This window comes from Kogia breviceps, chromosome 6 (assembly GCF_026419965.1).
Source record: "Kogia breviceps isolate mKogBre1 chromosome 6, mKogBre1 haplotype 1, whole genome shotgun sequence".
Taxonomy (NCBI): domain Eukaryota; kingdom Metazoa; phylum Chordata; class Mammalia; order Artiodactyla; family Physeteridae; genus Kogia; species Kogia breviceps.
The window spans coordinates 25,029,848-25,049,925 of NC_081315.1; the positions used below are offsets into that span (position 1 = coordinate 25,029,848).

Below are 20,078 nucleotides of genomic sequence, written 5' to 3' on the forward strand. Positions count from 1 at the left end.
GTTTCTATTATACAGACAAGGTCAATTAGTCCCGTCAACTATTGGTCTTTCTGCCTGATAGCTTGGTGGATTATTCAAGTGGGACCATTCATAACCTATAACTGAATGCACCCAATTAACCTCAGAAACATGACAATACTGGTATCTAATGGGATTTTAAGTTTATCTTAATAACGTGCCATAGTAATGTCATTTTCTCCAAACTGGTGGTTAATATCTGATAGAAACTCTACATTTGCCTCAAATTGAATTGATTTGTAAATTATGATATACAAATTACATAGAGTAATTTCTATTTTATGGAAGTTTATCATAAAAATGTTGAAGCTTTTTAAAAAACAATAATCAGCTATTATGTCTACATTTGCTTATATGGTTTATACAATGAAATAAAGAATATGACAACCCTTTAATATGCAATATCCAGTACTCTTATCAAGATTTCTCCCAAGATGCAGAAAGCACTACTACTCCGCCAGAAGCTTTTGTGGAAATGAATCTGTATTTTACTTCAAATATTCAAAAAATCTTTATGCTGTCAGATATTATTTTTAAAAAACACAAAAGAGAATTTGCATCATTGGGTGTTTGCTTTGTGACAGGCAATATGAATAAGTACTTTGCAAACTTTATCTTACTTAATTGTCTCAGGAACCCAATGAAAAAGCATCGTTATCCCTATTCTATGCATGAGGAAACTAGTAAGTGGCAAAACTGAGATATGAAACCAGATGTGTCTAGTTTGCCAAAGTGCGGTCTTTCAACATCACTCGGCCTAAGAAATATGAGATAATCCCCCATCATCTCACAGTATCACCTTGTAATAACTTGACCATAGAGTACTTTCAAGCTTCAAAACTATCTTGTAAAAGAATGATGCCCAATTATTACTGAGCAGCAACTAGAAGAAGATGAATGAATGAATACCGGTGTCTGGTATCCACTTAATTATATCAACACTAAAGTTTTATTAACAGTAAGACAATACTCCAGTTTTTTTCATTTCACTTCCAACCCAAATGTACTCTCACATATATGAATGTACATGGGATCTTCCACACACAGGCCTGCGCCCATATATTTATTACCTGCTCATACACACAAACTCATCCAAACTGTCACACCCAATACTCCCAGTTTCTAAGCCAAAAGTATTGTCTGTTATGCTGGGCCACAAAGAAGTGAAAAGCTATCTTAACACCACGTATCAATTTTTTGCAAAGAAGGATTTTTAAAATAAGTTTTAAATAATTTTTCCATAAAGTAATTTTTAAACTATCTGATCTAGTGAGTCAATTTAAAATATGTTCTAGCAAAAATTGTATTGTGATTATCTCTAGGTTTTGCTTTACAAATTTTAAACAGAAGCAATTCATTCAACTGTTAGGCCAAACTGCCCTAAAAGCAAACGCCTACCAAGAAGAGCACAGTGTGCATTTCCAAAACTCAAATACTGCCCTCAAATTCTCTGCTCTGGGTGCCTTCAGACTGGCTAGAGTGACTCTCAGGGCTTCATTCACTGCCTAGTGGAAATGTCTGTAAAAATATTTGTGCAATCGGGATAGAAAAACCTTTATGAAAATACTGGTTTGGCTAAAAGTTGTGGCAGTTAAGATGTACATAAATAATTTTTTTTAAATGACTGTTTATACCCCCTACTCTATAAACGTATTACTATAAATATTATATTAATTCAGAAGAATACATCCTCCAGAGAAAGTATAAAGATTGAGAAGCAGAATTCAGAGTCATCAGTATGAAGTCAGCTTTGCTTATTTTTTAAATATATCAAAATAAATCTCATAAGCACAAAAAATTTCAAGAACAGAGTACTAAATCGAAGGAAGGGGCTTCCCTGGTGGCGCAGTGGTTGACAGTCCGCCTGTCGATGCAGGGGAGGCGGGTTTGTGCCCTGGTCCAGGAAGATCCCACATGCCGCGGAGCGGCTGGGCCTGTGAGCCATGGCCGCTGAGCCTGCGCGTCCGGAGCCTGTGCTCCCAACGGGATAGGCCACAACAGTGAGAGGCCCGCGTAACGGAAAAAAAAAAAAAAAAAATCGAAGGAAGTATCCACGTTACTGAGGTGTTACCTTAGTAAAAAAAGATCCAATATTTTGACACAATGGTCCAACATGTGATCCAACAGATATTAACTGGATTATATCCGAAAGATTAAAACTGCTAAACTATTCCCTTACTAAAGTCACAAAATAATGCCACTGGTGCTCTTGTTTCAAAGGATTAAATCTGTATGTTTAATCCAATGCCAATGGAAATTTCATTAAGGTTTTAAAAACAACAACAACAACAACTAGAAAACCTGCATGGGATGTATATGCTCTATCCAACTGTGGACTACTGATACTGAAATGCCAAATATCAACATTAAATTTTTAAAAAGCAATCCTTCACGTTTAGATCTGAGGAACTGAATGCAAGACAACCTATCTACTCTCCATTACTATCACATGCCTTAATAAAGACAAGACACATTTATCTAGCACTTTCTAACCTTCTGCAATCTTGCATGAGTAAGGATAAAGCAAGCAACCATTACAAAACTTAAGGAAAAAAGGAGGATGGAAGGACATAAACTTACATTGACTGAGAAACTTACTAAGTATTTGCTATGTTGCAGATATTTTTACACAGCTTATCTCATTTAATCTTCACCACCACCCAAACAAGATTGTGATTCTCATTTTTTAAGTAAACAAACAGAGGCTCCAAAAGGACAGAGAAAATGCCCTATATTACAAAATAAAGAATAATAGTACCAAGATTTCAACTCTGATCTGACAGACTCCAAAACCTGCAATTAAAGCAGCATGTGGCAAAGACAACCTAGAAACATGTTCCTTTCTCTGGCTTAAGTCTCATCCTTCTGTCCCACTTTAAATACAATATTTAAAACCCAGACTACAGCTTACGAAACAGACTGGGTTTTTGCCCCTGTAAGCCAAGGTTAGAGAACTATGCGTTCAAGGGCAAGTACAATATGACTCTGGGGGAATACAGCAAGTTTCAAATGACTATGACTTCAGGTTAAATGGAGTTCAGTGAGTCATGGTAATTCCATGCTACAGATAATCCTGATCTTAGTCAACAGAAAATTTTCAAATTTGAATTCCATATTAGCATTCAACAATTCTCTCTCAACATAAGGCAACTCTTCATTCAAAATAAGTAATTTAAAGCCAGGAACATCTCTCAATGCCTTTCACTATTATTCCACAGAGAAATGATAAAAATTTTAAATGGATAAAGCTAACGTTTAACAACCAGATTTTACAAACTAGCTGAGAATAATTTTGACTTGATTTTTATCTTTTTATTATCTTAAATGTGACGCAGCTACCTAAATACTATGGTTGAAGAGTGAAGGCAGGCAGAGAGTTCTTTTCATTCATCAGTCTGTTCTTACTCCCTAAAGTGCCTTCTTTATCATACTTAACCTGAGCTTATCACCACTGGGCCAGGAATAAGAGGCAAGTTATAAGTCTCCTAGATTCTCCCAAAGTAAATTATATTCCCTTTAGTCATTATCTTCTCTAAGATCTTATGCTTACACCAGAAAGTGGGGCTGCCAGGGTAGAATCAGTTTAAGAACTAATCTGCCCAGAAAGCTTTTCTTTAGCAAAGCAAAGCTAAAACAGATGCCCCTACACTATCTTTAAAATAAATACAAGTAAAAAAATAAATAAATAAATAAATAAATAAATACAAGTGCCATTGCAGAAAAAAAAATTGCACAAATATTAACTGAGCACCTACATGCCAGGTACTTAGGCATGAGGGTGATTGACAGATACTGTTCCTGTGCAAGTGGAAGCTATCAAAGATTTGTGGCAGCTGATAAGAAATACGGCATAAAATTCTTAAATAAATGGCAAAAGGGTAAGATTAGGATACAGAAATATACATAGAATTGTTTATAAGTAGGTCACAAATTTGGCTCCACAGTTCCTGGCAGTCAAAGCAAAGTGAGTATCATTACTGGTTCTGACAGTACGGAGGCTCTTCTACTTAGAAACAGATTAGATTCCAAAGAGCTATCATTAAATCCATTTAATCCCATGTGCAAAGTTTTAACTATAGAAGGAACTGCTAATACCACCTATTGGTAACTAACAGAGCTGACATACTTCTCTCCGGACCCACTGCCCCCTTACAACAGGCAGGTTTTCATATCTACCAAAGTCCTTAAGTTGAAAGTTCTTTTTAAAATAATTAATTAATTAATTAATTTGGGGCTGCACTGGGTGTTAGTTGCTGCGCGGGGGCTTTCTCTAGTTGTGGCGAGCGGGGGCTACTCTTCGTTGCTGTGCATGGGCTTCTCACTGTGGTGGCTTCTCTCGTTGAGGAGCATGGGCTCTAGGCGTGTGGGCTTTAGTAGTTGTGGCATGCAGGCTCAGTAGTTGTGGCTCACGGGCTCTAGAGCACAGGGTCAGTAGTTGTGGCTCATGGGCTTAGTTGCTCCACGGCATGTGGGATCTTCCAGACCAGGGATCAAACGTGTGCCCTGCACTGGTGACAGATTCTTAATCACTGTGCCACCTTGGAAGTCCCAAGTTGAAAGTTCTTAAGCAGAGGAATTGTGTGTGTGTGTGTGTGTGTGTGTGTGTGTGTGTGTGCGCAAAATAAAAACCGAACTGCTTTTCCTGAATTCAGATCTGAAGGAAATCTTTACTCTGGATATGTACAAAAAGGACACTTTATGATATAGTAGACTACATTCTCAACAATATTCCTAACAAAATTACAACAGCAAATTTCATAATTTCTTAGGTGTCTCAAAGTAGGCCTATTGATTAATAGTAAAGATAAATTCTATAAAAGCAATTTTATAAAATAATGCAGCCAAAGTATAATAGTTATAATAGCTAAAGAACATGTATGTCTTCAAGCAATTCCCAATTTAAAAAATATATGAAATTCGACTCTTAGAAGATTAGTCTGAAGATCTAAAAATAGGCTTTTGAGACTACTGGCATCACAGTTGTTTCTTACACAAGTTTTGTGTGTAATACCTCTTTACTATAATTCCTAAAACATAGGAAAAGAAAGCTTTCAGATTAAGTTTTGAGGGTTTAGCAATTATATATAAAATGAGTATAATACTTAGTAGACAATGAAAACGGATGCAGTCTTTGTGAGTGAGTGTGTGTGTGTGTGTGTGTGTGTGTGTGTGTGTGTGTGTGGTATACGGGGTCTCTCACTGCTGTGGCTTCTCCCGTTGTGGAGCACAGGCTCCGGACGTGCAGGCTCAGAGGCCATGGCTCACGGACCCAGCCGCTCCGCGGCATGTGGGATCTTCCCGGACCGGGGCACGAGGCCGTGTCCCCTGCATCGGCAGGCGGACTCTCAACCACTGCTCCACCAGGGAAGCCCCAATCTTTTTTTTTTAAAGGGCTATTCATTTTTCTCATGAATCTCAAAGAAAGTGCAATTAGGGAATAAGTCAAAGGCCACAGTTATCATTGTATACAGTTAGTGTCAAAAGAGACAGCATGGGGCTTCCCTGGTGGCGCAGTTGTCCCCTGCCCATGCAGGGGACACGGGTTCGTGCCCCGGTCCGGGAAGATCCCACATGCCGCAGAGCGGCTGGGCCCGTGAGCCATGGCCACTGATCCTGCGCGTCCGGAGCCTGCGCTCCGCAACAGGAGAAGCCGCAACAGTGAGAGGCCCGCGTACCGCAAGAAAAAAAAAGAATATAAGACTATTTTAACTGGGATTCTTTAAGAATTAAGAGTAAAAACACTATTTTGTCTAAACATTTTACAGAGTTAGAATCCATGTACTTTCAAAGTTGCTTTCTAAATACAGATAAGTAGATATACTAATATACTAAAATAGAATTTCAGTAATTACTGGCTATAAGTCTCTTTTATAATTATTTTATTGATTTCTATTATAAAATTAGAGATGTTTTCCTACAGAAAAAAATCAGGGTACTTATTATTATGAAATCTCATTTGCTTATTTAGCAAGTATGTTATTTCAGGGAAGAAGTAGGGAAAACAGGAGTTGTCAGTTTGTTATAATCATTATTTTATATAAGTCAATGTGCCAGTTAAAGCCTAAGAAAACTGCTTACCCTCAGTGGTGGGAAGATAGAGAGTATATTACATATTTTCTTTTCTTTTTTAATAAAGACTTTATTTTTTAAAGCAGTTTTTGATTCACAGCAAAATGGAGAGGAATGCACAGAGATTTCCCATATACCCCCTCTCTCCACACATGCGTAGCTTCCCCATTTTCAACATATGCCACCAGAGTGGTACATTTGTTACCAAGGGTGAACCTACACTGACGTGTCATAATAATCTGAAGTCCAAAGTTTACATTAGGGTTCACTCTTGATGTTGTACATTCTATGGATTCAGACAAATGTACAATGACATGTACATCATTATACTGATAGTATCACACAGAGTACTTTCACTGCTCTAAAAATCCTCTCTTCCCACCACTCCCAATTCCTGGCAATACCTAATCTTCTTACTGTCTCCATAGCTTTGCCTCTTCTGGAATGTCACATAGTTAAAATTTACAGTATGCAGCCTTTTAAGATTGGCTTCTTTCACTTAGGAATATGCATTTAAGGTTCCTCCATGCCTTTTCATGACTTGAGAGTTCATTTCTTTTTAATGCTGAATAACATTGCATTGTCATTGTCTAGATGTACTACAGTTTATCCATTCACCTACTGAGGAACGTCTTGGTTGCTTCCAAGTTTTGGCAATTGTGAATAAAACTGCTATAAACATCTGTGCGCAGGATTTTGTGTGGGTATAACTTTCAACTCATTAGAGTAAATATCAAAGCTCAGGACTGCTGGATCATATGGTAAGAGTATGTTTAGTTTTGTAAGAAACCGCCAAACTGTCTTCCAAAGTGGCTGCACTATCTCGCATTCCCACCAACAATGAATGAGAATTCCTGTTGCTTCATGTCTTCGTGAATACTGGGCACTGTAAGTGTTCTGGATTTTTGCCATTCTAACAAAATGTGTAGTGGTATCTCCTTTTAATTTGCATTTCTCCGATGACAAATTACGTGGAGCATGTTTTCATATGCTTATGTGCCACCTGTATATCTTCTTTGGTGAGGTGTCTGTTAAGATCTTTAGCCTATTTTTTTTTTTTAAATCAGGTTGTTTTCTTACTGAGTTTAAAAAGTTCTTTACACATTTTGGATAACAGTCCTTTATGAGAAGTGTCTTTTGCAAATATTTTCTCCCAGTCTGTGGCTTGTCTTCTCATTCTCTTGGTATTATATATTTCAGTCTGAGGTATCTGTAACTATGTGATAATTTTGTTCATTTGGTGGCAAAGAATGGGAACCTACAGATTATATAAAACCCAGAATAAGAAATTATAATCTTCATTATTAAACATAAGCACTAGTAAATTTACACAGCTACTTAGGAAACACCATATTAATTTAAAACAAGATAAAAGACTTCAGACAATTAAAATTGTTAGACACCTAATATCTAAACAATTTCCCTACTACTGTCTCAAAGTTATGGTATCACTCAGTCTGATTCTAGATCTTCTTTTCTTATTAGAAGTACCTTGAGGGTCTCCTCTGCCTAGTCCCTCTGTCCTACTTAATTAAGCACCAGAGATCAAGACTAGCTATAGACCATTTAATTAGCTAATTATCATTCTTAAGCTAATTCAAACTAGACAATTTGTTCTGAAAATGGCACTGAGATAGCTGGACTACTTTTTCTGTTTTTTACCATCAACTATAATTGCAAATAAAAGAGGAAAGGTCCCCCACCGCCAAAAAACCCTACAAACCCTTGTATGATGATTTTTTCTTGATTCGATTACGAAGGAAAAGGGCCACAGAAGAAAGTATCTATTGGCTTATATTCCCAGAGTTTCCACCCCAATATTCTCACTCTTTTATTCTGAAACTTGCAGAATTTTGTCCTTTTTCCCTAGAAATTTTATTCTCTAAATTATCCTGTTTAAAGCTCTTTCTAAAATCATTAAGCAAAAGCAATCAGCAAAAAAGAAAAACAAATATTTATAAACATTTATGCTGACAGCATTAGCATTGCAAGTACAATCAATTTTCAACAGGATAGATCAAGGGAGTAAACAATTTTTAAATACATTTCAAAAATCAATAGTTAATCTATCCTATCACTCACTAACTAGCTCATTTCCCCAGCTACACACTTGGATTTTTCTGAAAAACTTGAAGAAATGTTTTGGTAACTTGTAAACTAATGTGATTAAAAAAAAAAAAAAAATGAAAGGAATACGTATTGTACGTTGATTCCCAGCTAAAGCACCGCCTTGCTGTGTGACATTGGGCAGCTTGCTTCACACCTCTTGGTGTCTCATTTGTAAATAATGGCATCGTACTTGATTGGAAGTTGCTAACTGGTAGCCACATCCAGCGGTGGATATACCTTGTTTGCCTAGCATGTTTTTAAAATTGGGAAATTTCGTATTCAAATCCAGATTTCTGATTTCTCTTTAAAAATTAAAAGACTGGCAACCCTGCGCCTATATTCCCTATGGCAAGAAAGGCTGCAATTGAATAGCAGCTGTCCCCCTTTGGATAAGGCATGGAATCTTGGTGTTGCGTTACCTGCCTGTATGCTCAGCATTTGAGTTTCTGATGAACTAAATTACCTCTAAAGTTTCTTTCAGTTCTAACGTTCTCATGTTTAGAGTGAGTCACACAGCAAAAGATCCATTTCACCTCTCTAAGCCTCAGCTTGATCTGAATATGGGGATGATAATAACATCTAATTACCACGTGAGCTTTGGAGAGACAAAATGAAATAGTGAGTGGTGACTGCTTAGCACAGTGTCATATATGTAGAAAGTACTTAATAAACAGCAGAGGTAACAATAAACACAAATAATGGTGAACACAATAATTCAAAAATGATTCTATGATGGTCAATCCAATCTAAGTCAAAATTGACATGCTGATTCTTCTCTTCTGAATGCAACATTGGTCCCATCAAAAAATCACCTATTCGCCTCTAATTTTTGGAGATTACTAGTTCTTCATTTACCACATGTAAAATAAGAGGCTGAGGAAAAAAAATGCAAGTTCTTGAGTAGGCTCATCTCAATTCGATGTATTTTTAAATTACGATAAATATTTTCAGCAGGTATTTTTCAGCAATATATGCTGCAGCTCTTTCAGTTGCAACTACTGTTCTATTCAGGGTCATTTTAGTTGCCAAGAATAAAAATTCACTCAAAAGTTTCTACAGGAAGAGGGGGCTTACCGAAAAGTTTATATATCTATGGGAACCCAGGAGAAAGTAAACAACCAGGTATGAGAAAGGTCAGGAAATGAAGCATGTTGGGGCACCAGCCACTTGGTTCCAGCCTATTTTTTTTCCCCTGGTTGTATCTGTCTTTACATCCACTCTAGTCATTTTACACCATCCTGCCTGCTCCCATACCTCATACTTTATATTCTTCTAACTTTAAAGCTTCAGTTGGCAAACGCCCTTCACCTTACCCACCCTCTCCAAAACACTATCTTTCTGCATCAAGTCTTGCTTCTAACGTGCCTGTTTCCTGTGAGTCATAGTTCTGAGAGAGGTAAAAAATTAAAAATAGAACTACCATGTGATTCTGCAATCTCACTTCTGGGTTTATACTCCAAAGAACTAAAAGTAGGGTCTCAAAGAGATATTTGCCCACCCATGTTCATAGCAGCTTTATACACAATAGTTGAGAGGTGGAAGCAACCGAGAGTCCATTGTCAGATGGATGGATAAACATACAATGGAATATGATTTAGCCTTAAAAAGGAAAGAAATCCTATCACATGCTATAATCTGGATGAACCTTGAAGACATTGTGCTAAGTGAAATAAGCTAGTCATAAAAAGACAAGTACTGCATGAGTTCACTTATATGAGGTATCTAAGTGTAGTCAAACTCAGAGACAGAAAGCAGACTGGTGGTTACCAGGGGCTGGGGGAAAGGAAAATGAGGAGGAGTTGTTTAATGGACACAGATTTGCAGTTTTGCAAGATGAAAAAGTTCTGGGGATCTGTTTTACAACAATATGAATATACTTAACGCTACTGGACTGGACCATGTAATGCTACTACACTCAAAAATGTTAAGACAGCAAATCTTACGTTATTTTTTTAATCGCAATTAAAATTTTAAAAAAATTTCTGAGAGAAGGAATCGATCAGATTTATTCAGATAATCCTTTTGAAGCAAACTACACAAGCAAGGGTCCGTGACAAGCCTATGGACTGACCACTGGTGTATTTATTTGACAACTTTTTATTAAATGCCTACTGTTTCCATACTGTGCTAGGTTCTCGGCCAGATGCCCACCCATGGCCTGTTTGGCTGGTCATACTAAGTAGGCTTTCCTTATATAACAGGGGTTGATGATGCATATCTCATTTTCACATTTGTAAGTAAAGTACCTATTTCTATTGTACTACATCCTGCCATAGGGTTAATAAAGGGTTTTCTAATTCTGTTTGTTTGTTTTCTTTGCCCTTGGCTGTTACTACTGTCACTCTGCCAAAAAAACCCCAAAACAGCAACAACAAAAAAAAGAGTGCAGTTCTTCCATAACTGCTGTGAAAGAACACCTGAAAAGAGTAACCATACAGCACAATGCTCTTGAAAGGAACCTCATCAATTTCATAGTTCCCTTTAAGTATGCATCAGCAGTACAAAACCTTCCAATTCAAAGAATTATGAAACAAAACAAGAATACCCATCAGAATCTTCTTACTTGGCACAAATAGTATGATAGGAAAAGTTGGAATTCTTGCTATGAAAGCAAATAACTTAATTAGTCTCAAATCTATAAATTGAGAAACTATCACTCCAAAGAGTGATTAAACTACTTGCAAGAACTGTCTTAGTTCAGAACTGCATTAAATAAATTGCCTATTACAACGTGTCACACAGGCTTAGGAAGGAAACTTTTCAGTCCCTATCTAACTGGATTCCTGACCATTATCAGCTTCTGTGACACCACAGTCTCTTGATTTTTTTTCCTCATCTCTGGCAGTTTGGATGATCTTTTTCTATCCTTGAATATTGGCATTTCCACAGTTCCAGCCAGTCCTGGTACTCTTCTTTCCAACTATACACACTCCCTGAATGAAATCAAAACTCACACCAGAGCTTCTACTTACACATGGATGATTCCCAAATCTACAACTCTAACCTAGACTTCTTTCCTCAGGTTCAGATCCACATACTTGACTACCCACTGTAAAGTCCCTCCATCTGAAAAGATACCAGAAGTCAGTGGCAAAAATAAATCCCATTAGCTTAAACTTTCTCTCTATCCCCACCCCCAGTGTTCCTTAACTCTGCATTCCATTTCTGATTAATCGCAACATCCAACAAGTTGCCAGACATGAGAAATCTAGATGCCCACTCCTACCTACTTGAACCACCTGCCCGCACTCCCAGTAAACCCCAGGTAGCAATCAGTCACAAGTCCTTTTGATTCTACTTCAAACACAACCCTTCCTCTTGAACCCAACTGCCATCACCTTAGTTAAAGTCTCATAATTTGCACCTGGATACTACATACCTGGTCTTACACTGCTCCAACCCCATCATTCCCAAGATTTAACTTGATCAATGCTTCCTCATTTAAAGTCTAAACTCCCTAGAATCCTGACGGCAAGCACCATCTGACTTTCATCTATATATATTCAATGGAACAATTATATATTTATTCCCTACAAGAATGTATATTCCTTACGTACAGAGGCCACATTACCATCACAGTAAATGTGTTGAATGAACAAACACTTCTCAAGTCTTTCTTGCAGCTTCCTCACATCTACCCAGCTTCCAAGCACACTACATTACTGGCAGTTCTGCCATTATGCCAGGCCCTCATGCTCCCATACCTTTATGCTCACCGTGCCCCCTTTTAGAACACCTCCACTTTATTCTCCACCTGAGTAGGCTTTACTTCTATCCTTCAGATTCAGTTGAACCACCACCTCTTTTATAAAAAGAAATTTTAACTAATATTGCTAATAGTCCATAGTGTTCCCATACCCCCTGCATGTGTTTACTAGACTATTTTGTAATTGTCGACTTATTTGCCTGTCTCTTCCACCAGACTACGAAGTGCTTAAGGGCAGAAACCATGCCTATCTCTGCTGTATCCCCGGTACCTAACACAGTGCCTGGCACTTAGCAGCCTCTAAATAAATATTTACTGAACAAAGTATGAATCTGTCTTATATAGCAATGCCAGGCTAGTCAAAAAAATCTAGCCGAAGTTGATGGTCAAACAAAAAACAAAAGATACAGAATGTTTTTCTCTCTTGAAAATATATATGATAGTCTACTATGTAACATATTTTAGTTTCAAGAGAAAATGTACCCCAAATGCATAGATACCTCAACTCCATTTTAGAAATAAGTAATGTTTATAATTATGAATATTTTTAAAAATTGCATATGTTACTGTTAGAGAGGGATAAGAGACAACATTTCTAGCGTAAAAATTGTGTGTACCTCACCAAAGCATTCTACACTCATTTCAAAGATGTTCTAAAGTTAATTATAAAAATTAATTTAAAAAAATATTTTCTTTTAAATTGGCTAAATTCAATAAAAACTATTTTTTCCAAAGGCTCAATAAATTAAACACTCTGTCTTATCAAACCAGTTTATGTTTGTAGATACTGCTTAAATCATTCTACTTTATAACAAGTTGTTTAAAATAGGCCCCTCATAAGAAAGTAAATATAAGTACATTTTAAGATCAATGGAGAGAGTCAGAGCTTTTGTCTGCATCTCCTTACTCTACCACACACATTAATGGAAGGCAAATTATAATAGTAAATGTTATTTTAACAGAAGAGCTGACTTATTAACCACTTCTGTCAAAGTACCATATACGGACTCCCATAGCCACACTACTGATTTAAGACACAAGGTAGAGAGCCAAAATGCTCACCCACATGGAAGAAAAGGAAAATAGCATTACAGCTCTCTTTAACATTGAAGACTTGTTTCAAGCCTCCTCTTAAAAAAAAAAAAATCACTTGGTAACAGCTTGATTATCTGAAGACAAAAACAAGGCTTAATATTCACTTCAGTGCTCAATCTTGAGCTCCATCAGTATTTTATCCTTTTGTGGCTACAAATTTTAGAAGCAAAATGCTAATAATGAACCAAAGGACAACTTTCACATATGCTGAAAACATCTGCTTAACCTTAAGTTACCAAGTTGTTTTTCATAAACTGTATAGAAATAATTTTGAGCGCTGTCACTATATGTCTAATAAATGACTTTGGTTTTATAATTAAGAATAAAAATTTCTACAACACTTTTTTAAAAGAGAAATAACTAGTTAGAAAATTAAAAAGGACTTTAAGTTTTCTCAGATTTTAGCTGGAGATGTATTCTAAAATGTTAAAATGGGCACATTTAATATATAGTATTCTTTTAGTTCCTCACTCTAAACAACAAAAAATTTCCTTCACACATATTTTCCCTTCTGAGAGCAAAGGAAAAGAACAACATCAAACCAAAACATAATGCTAAAATACAAATGATTTAAACATTTAAAAAGCAACTATATCTTTATTCGAAAACATCTCCAAAATAACTTCCTGGACAACGTGAACATGATTTCTGGCATAAAAATAACACAACTGAGATGAAATATTTTGAAAAGATAATGACACAGACTCTGAAATGCTAAATTCTCACTTCTATATAGAAATAGTCTCTTGTGCAGAAGCAATAAATTATAAACATATTATAAAACGTTCTTAGGTTGTTGGTTTTCAATTTGCATAGGATAGATAATTTTGAAAACAAGAAAGAAGAATGAACAGCGTAAATAAATTCAACTCCAGTGCCAAAAATGTTCTAATTGGCCAAACCCAGTGTTGGTATCTTGCATCCATTAGGCAGAAAAGTCTAAACTTCATTTGTTTTAATTTTAAGTCCTCCTCAGGTATTAAGGTTAAAATATGCATTCTAGAATAGTAAAGGAAGGGCCTGATCTTTTTGTGGAGATTTTTCAACAGAAGTAACAAAGATCTAGATATAATATCATGTTTCATAACTGAGACGAAGGGAAACATATGAAAGAAAATCAATAATTTTTGAATAAATAGCGTAACCTATTAGCTTTCCTCACCCTGAACTATAATTTTTTTTAACAGTTGCTATTTTAAATCAATAATAAAGTTAAAGAAAGTAGGTTTTAGAGTGTTTCAAGTAAACAAATCCATAGTTTCTAGTAAAAAGGGAAAACCTATTAAAACACTCCAGTACACACTACACCCTCCAGTGGGCAAGCATCCATGGAAAAATATAAAAAGATTTTGTTGGATTTTCCACTCAGTCAATCAGGCCTATAACTAATAAAATGATGGTTCTAAAAACCTCATAAAAGTTCACACTATTTTAATCTCTCATCTTAGTATATAGTTAGAAAAAGCAAAGGCTTTTCTATAGTTAACAATTTAGATGTTATAGGAGAATAATGTTAGAAAATAAAATCATGATCTGCTTATCTTTCCTTAAAAAACAAAGTGCTATCAGATTCTTAATTTCTTAAACTTATAAAAGAAAAATGGTACACAGAGTAAATCACATATAAAGATGTATAATTAAAGATAAAAGTATTCTCTATACCATGAGCTGCAAAGGCGGCACTAATATTTTAAAGCAAAATCCAAAAATTATGGTTCCTTAGTGGGAACTGTGGCAGAAAAGCAGTAGGTTCATAAAGCTTTTCAGGAAAACAACTTACATTATCACCTGGTAATATTTAGTATTACTGGTCTCATGAGGCTATGTGGTCACTACACTTGGAATAAAATTAAGAGACTATTTAAAAGAGCTCTTATTCTATATGACTAATGTTTCATGACTTAAATGATATAATAGAAGCAAAGACTAGATTAAAAGTATTCTTGTATACAATGGTCCAAATATCATTTAAAGTTTCTCTAATTTACAAAATACAAACATATATTTAATACATAAATCTGATCTAAACCTAGATCAGATATGAATATGTATAGTTCCCAAAATAAGTTAAAGAATTTTTGAATATATATTCTCTAGGAAAAACTAGAACTAAGACTAAAGGTCTTGAACTTATCACTAAGCTTATGAGACCAGCAATTACAGGACAATAGTGACATCTAGTGGACATTACAAATATATACCACACATATTTTGGAACAAAGTCTTTTATTTCTAGTGTTTCACATATTTCAACCTGTCTGAAGAGGTATATGACAAATCTTTAGTTGTAAATCAAAACAAGCTGACTCTGCACCCTAAAAGGTTCTCAATGAGTGACCCAATCATGTGATAAATATAAAATGTTTAACAAAGTATAAGAAGTAAATATCTCATCTTTAAGCACTAAGCACTAATTAAATGTATCAAATACATGACTAAAAGAAGGTCTAGCAAATGGTCCAATATGATTATGATAATAAAATGAATTTAAAAGATTCTGAATGAAACAAGTGAAAAATGAAAAAACAATTTAAATAAATTAAGAGCTGATCTATTTATGAATTTATTCAAGCATGGGAAGAACATATTAACCACTATAGTCTGTCAGACAAAATAAGAAATGTTTTTAAATTAGAAGAAGATTATCTTATTTATGACAATTTTTCAAAACCAGATTAGTTCTCAAGAAAATTTATAAGATTATTCTTTAAAAGTGAAGGAAGATAACTGGAAGAAAACCAGCTAATCCTCTCAAGAAGTGATGAACTCACCTCAAAGAAGGACAAAAAAACAAACAAAAAGTACTTGCGGACAATGTCCTTACTTATTATTTGTTCACACATAAGCAGATTTCACAAGAGAACAACACTGCACTTAATGAGAAAGCAATGAAAGTATACGTGATTTTTATTAAGCATTTTATCACTAACTCAGGGAAGAAATACAAATATTTAGATCCTAGAGATAGGATCTAAATATAAATAAACACTAAGTCAAATAAGAGTCCAGGCCACAAAGTAACTGGAAGTCTTTCAAAAATCACACATCCTTCCCAGATCTCTCAGAACCACCTAATTTAAAAGATTTTAATGATTATTTGAGCTCAATGATTTTCTGAAAAGAAAAAATGCTAAGGGCCAGAACTTTCCAAGTATACATTTCAAAATCATTGAAGATATCTCTGAAATGTAAATATTTTGGGATTAATAAAATTCAGGTCACAAAAGCACTGTCCTACTGTCTTTAAAAAGTTATCAGAGGATAAATAAATTGTGATATATTCAAACAATGGATTACAACTCAGGAAGCAAAAAGAATGAAGTACTGATACATGCAACAACATAGATGAATCTCAAAAAAATTAGGCTGAGTTAAAGAAGTCTTACATAAAAGTATACCCTGTGAGGTTCCCTGGTGGCGCAGTGGTTGAGAGTCTGCCTGCTGATGCAGGGGACACGGGTTCATGCCCCAGTCTGGGAAGATCCCACATGCCGCGGAGCGGCTAGGCCCATGAGCCATGGCCGCTGAGCCTGCGTCCAGAGCTTGTGCTCTGCAACGGGAGAGGCCACAACAGTGAGAGGCCCGTGTAGCAAAAAAAAAAAAAAAGTATACCCTGTATGATTTCATTTATATGATATTCTAGAAGAAGCAAAACTGATCTATGGAATGAATGAATGAATGAATAAACAAAATCACAACAAGAGTTACCTCTAAGGCTAGGATAGAGATGGAGATTGACTGGGAAGGAATATGAGGGAATTTACTGGGGTAATGGAAATGTTCTAAATTTTAACAAGAGTTGGAGTTACACAGATGTATGCATTTGTCAAAACTCACCACTACTATACTTAATATTTATGCAAAATTTATATAAATTTTACCTTAAAAAATAAACCTTAAGCAAATACTAATAACTCCAGTTATCATATACCACGCTAAAGCATTTGGGGTGATGTGTATAAATATCTGCAACTTATTTTGAAATGCACATAAAAATTAGATAATGGACAGATTATAATAAAGCAAATATAGCAAAACATTAACAATTGTAGAATCTAGGATATAAGTATGTTGAGGTTCTCTATTTAATTCTTTCAGATTTTCCGTATGTCTGAAAATTTCCATAATAAGATGTTGGGAAAAAAATAAAGATGACAATCAGAATTCAAAAGAAAATTAAAAATATAAAAAATTTAAAATATGTTCTCTAAAATATTAACAATTTTCCTTTTATATATTAACATTTTAATCTGTTTAATGTCAAAAGTGACCATCTTCTAAAGAGCAAACATTACAGGACAAAATATTTTAAAAAAATTTTAAAGACATACCCGAATTTCTTGAAGATTGTGAAAATTATTTCCTACTCTGACTGAGATCTTGCTTGGAGTATAGCTTTCATCTGACTTGTAATCCGCATAAATACATAATGTCTTCACTGTTGTTTTTCTTCTAAAAGCAATAAAGTAAAACCAACAAGCCTTTTATTATATGGTAAGATTATATACAAAACATGTTATATCTTCTGATTTTAAAAGTCATATAGTTTGCTAAAATGAGTGTTTGAATCAATAATTTCCATGTTCTTTAATTTTAACAATGATGAAAATAAAGAACATGTGAAAAAATAGATACACGTCATACTTTTAGAGACATCTCTTACCTAGAACATGGTCAAGAAACAGATGTAAGCAAAAAAGAAACAGTTAAGCCAAAATAGGTACCTTAGACTGCAAACAAGCATTAAGAGTTTTCAGTTCTCCTCATTTGTATTTTAGACAAAGAAATTATTCTAACAAGCTTGTTTTTCTTTACTAGTTAGTAGTTAATTACTTAATTTCCTACGTTAATACTTGAAAATAACTAGCTAAGTGAGAAACTAATTCTAGCAAAAAGAAAAATGTTTAAAAAAAGAAAGTATAATCTTATTACTTAATGCAAGAAATAAAATTCTACTGTTTTTAAAACATACATATCTTAGAAAAATAAGCAAAGACTACAAAACAAAAATTAATCTCAGAAAACTGCAAGTGGCCAGAAAACATGAAAATATGTTCAATCTCCAATAATCAAAGAAAGAGAAATTAAAACATACATAGACATTAGTCTTGTATCATATTGGGAAATAATAAAATAACTGATAATACCCAAATTTGATTAGAAAAAGGCACTTTCATAGCCATTTAGTAGGTACAAAGCCTTTGACTCACAAATTCAACTTCTAAGAATGCATTAAAAGACAATAATAACACAACTACTCTAAAGCAGATGAAGAAAAATCTTTATTGTTCTGCAGTTAAATTACTGAAAAATTATAAACAACCTAAATGTCCATCGCAATACAGAATTAAACAGATTACAATATACCCAATTTAATGAAGTACTACACAACTATTTAAGATACACATAAATATGTAATTACAGAAGGGAAAAAAGCAGATTACAAAACAGAATATAAAAAAGGATCGCATTTTGGGAAAAACAAAAACATTTTTAAAGTCATATAAACCTACATATGTACAGAAAAAGGCCTAGATAGGATCATACAAAAATAGTAAAAGTGACAATTTTGATGCTGTGAAACTTATTTTCTTCTTTATGATTTCTATATTTTCTGATTAATGTTTTAAAATAAGCATGTATCATTGTGGTCATTAGAGGGAAAAAGCAGACAATTTAAATATCAACCAAAAAAACCATAAAGAAGTCTATTTAAACGTGCTTTAAAAGTTAAGATCTGATATAAACTGGCACTCACTTAATAATGAGCTCCTTGAACAGAAGTAGCCTGTGTCAAAAGTCAGTCTATAAAAACAGCAGGGGATCTATAGCTCTTAGTGAGGGGACCAAACTTCTATAGCTCAAGCTTTTCATGAGAAAGGAATGGGGAAAGTTAAGGACTTTTCCTCAAATAATAAAGACAGATCAAGATGTAAAACGCTAAATACTCAGGAATTGCTGACAGGATAAATACCATTACCAGATTTTCAAAAGAGGCCAGCGGTATCAAACTGACATCCTTCTCTGTCTGCTGCGCCAGGAAGGAGACAGGAGGGGAAGCACAAGGAAGAAGGGGAAATTTTGAAGGGCATACAAAAGATCTTTTCCCTGATGCACCAGCCATAAACAGGCAGTGAAAGGTCTTTCTTATCATGGAGAGATAAAAGATCATGAAGATTACCCTTAAGGATTTCTTTCTTTAAAAAAAAAAAAAAAAAAAGCAGATCTAAAGGACCAAACTTTTTGCTCAGAATAATTTCATCTCTAAGTTATTAAATTCAGGATAATTTAGTCGCTGAAGCTACAAGATAACCAGGGTTAGGTTAGAAAGGCAAAGAATAATAACACTAATGATTATAAACACAACAGCAACAGCAGAAATAGCAAGTGAATAAGTGAATACTCTGTGTCTGGCCCAGAAGCAATGTTTTATATGTGTTATCTCATTGACTCCTTAACCTTGTGATACAGGAACTATTATCACCTCTATTTACTGATTTAAAAAAAAAGTAACACTCTGGTTAATAACTGGCTTAAGGTCACAAAGCTAGTAGGTGGGCAGTGTTGTAGTTTACACATGTGTCTGCCTGCCTCATATGATCTTAACTACTATAACGTTCCTATTAATTGTACTTAGCTTATCCAGCATTGTCATTGACACCATTTAACAGTAACATGTAGATGTTTATAATTCTTTAAATTTGAGCTACATCATGGGTTCTTACCCTTGGGTCTATGTAGCCCCAGAAATCATATGTATAACTTATGCTATATATGTAGTTTCATTAGATTTGAGAAGGAAACTGTGACCTCCCATAAAGTTAAAACTGTTACTCCATAAAGCCTTTTAAAATTATTTATAAATTTTATCTCATGGTAAATTTAAAAAATAATATTGCTTAGAAAATCATGTTGCTTGTCCAGTGGCAATGCATGTGGGAAGGAAGCACATACATTGTGCTACAGGACTTGCCCTCCCACCATAAACAACTAGAATACCAGGCAACATATATGAAACAATCGTCTGCAGACACTGAATGACAAGACGCAAAGGCCTGTAAGTCCTGAGAGAAAGGAAACG

At 34.9% G+C, this 20,078-nt stretch overlaps 1 protein-coding gene across 4 annotated transcripts in view; it reads right to left on the bottom strand.

The window, feature by feature from the left end:
* The window catches only part of ANAPC10 (anaphase promoting complex subunit 10), a 105,166-nt gene that overhangs the window by 62,236 nt on the left and 22,852 nt on the right, over nucleotides 1-20,078 (bottom strand). For all 4 annotated transcript variants that reach the window (XR_010840988.1, XR_010840989.1, XM_059067378.2 and 1 more), the window contains exon 4: nucleotides 17,329-17,449. Coding sequence is in view for 2 of the 4 variants with exons in the window: in XM_059067378.2 (XP_058923361.1) it covers nucleotides 17,329-17,449 (121 nt within the window). In the remaining 2 variants the exon portion in view is untranslated. The remainder of the gene's footprint in view (nucleotides 1-17,328; nucleotides 17,450-20,078) is intronic.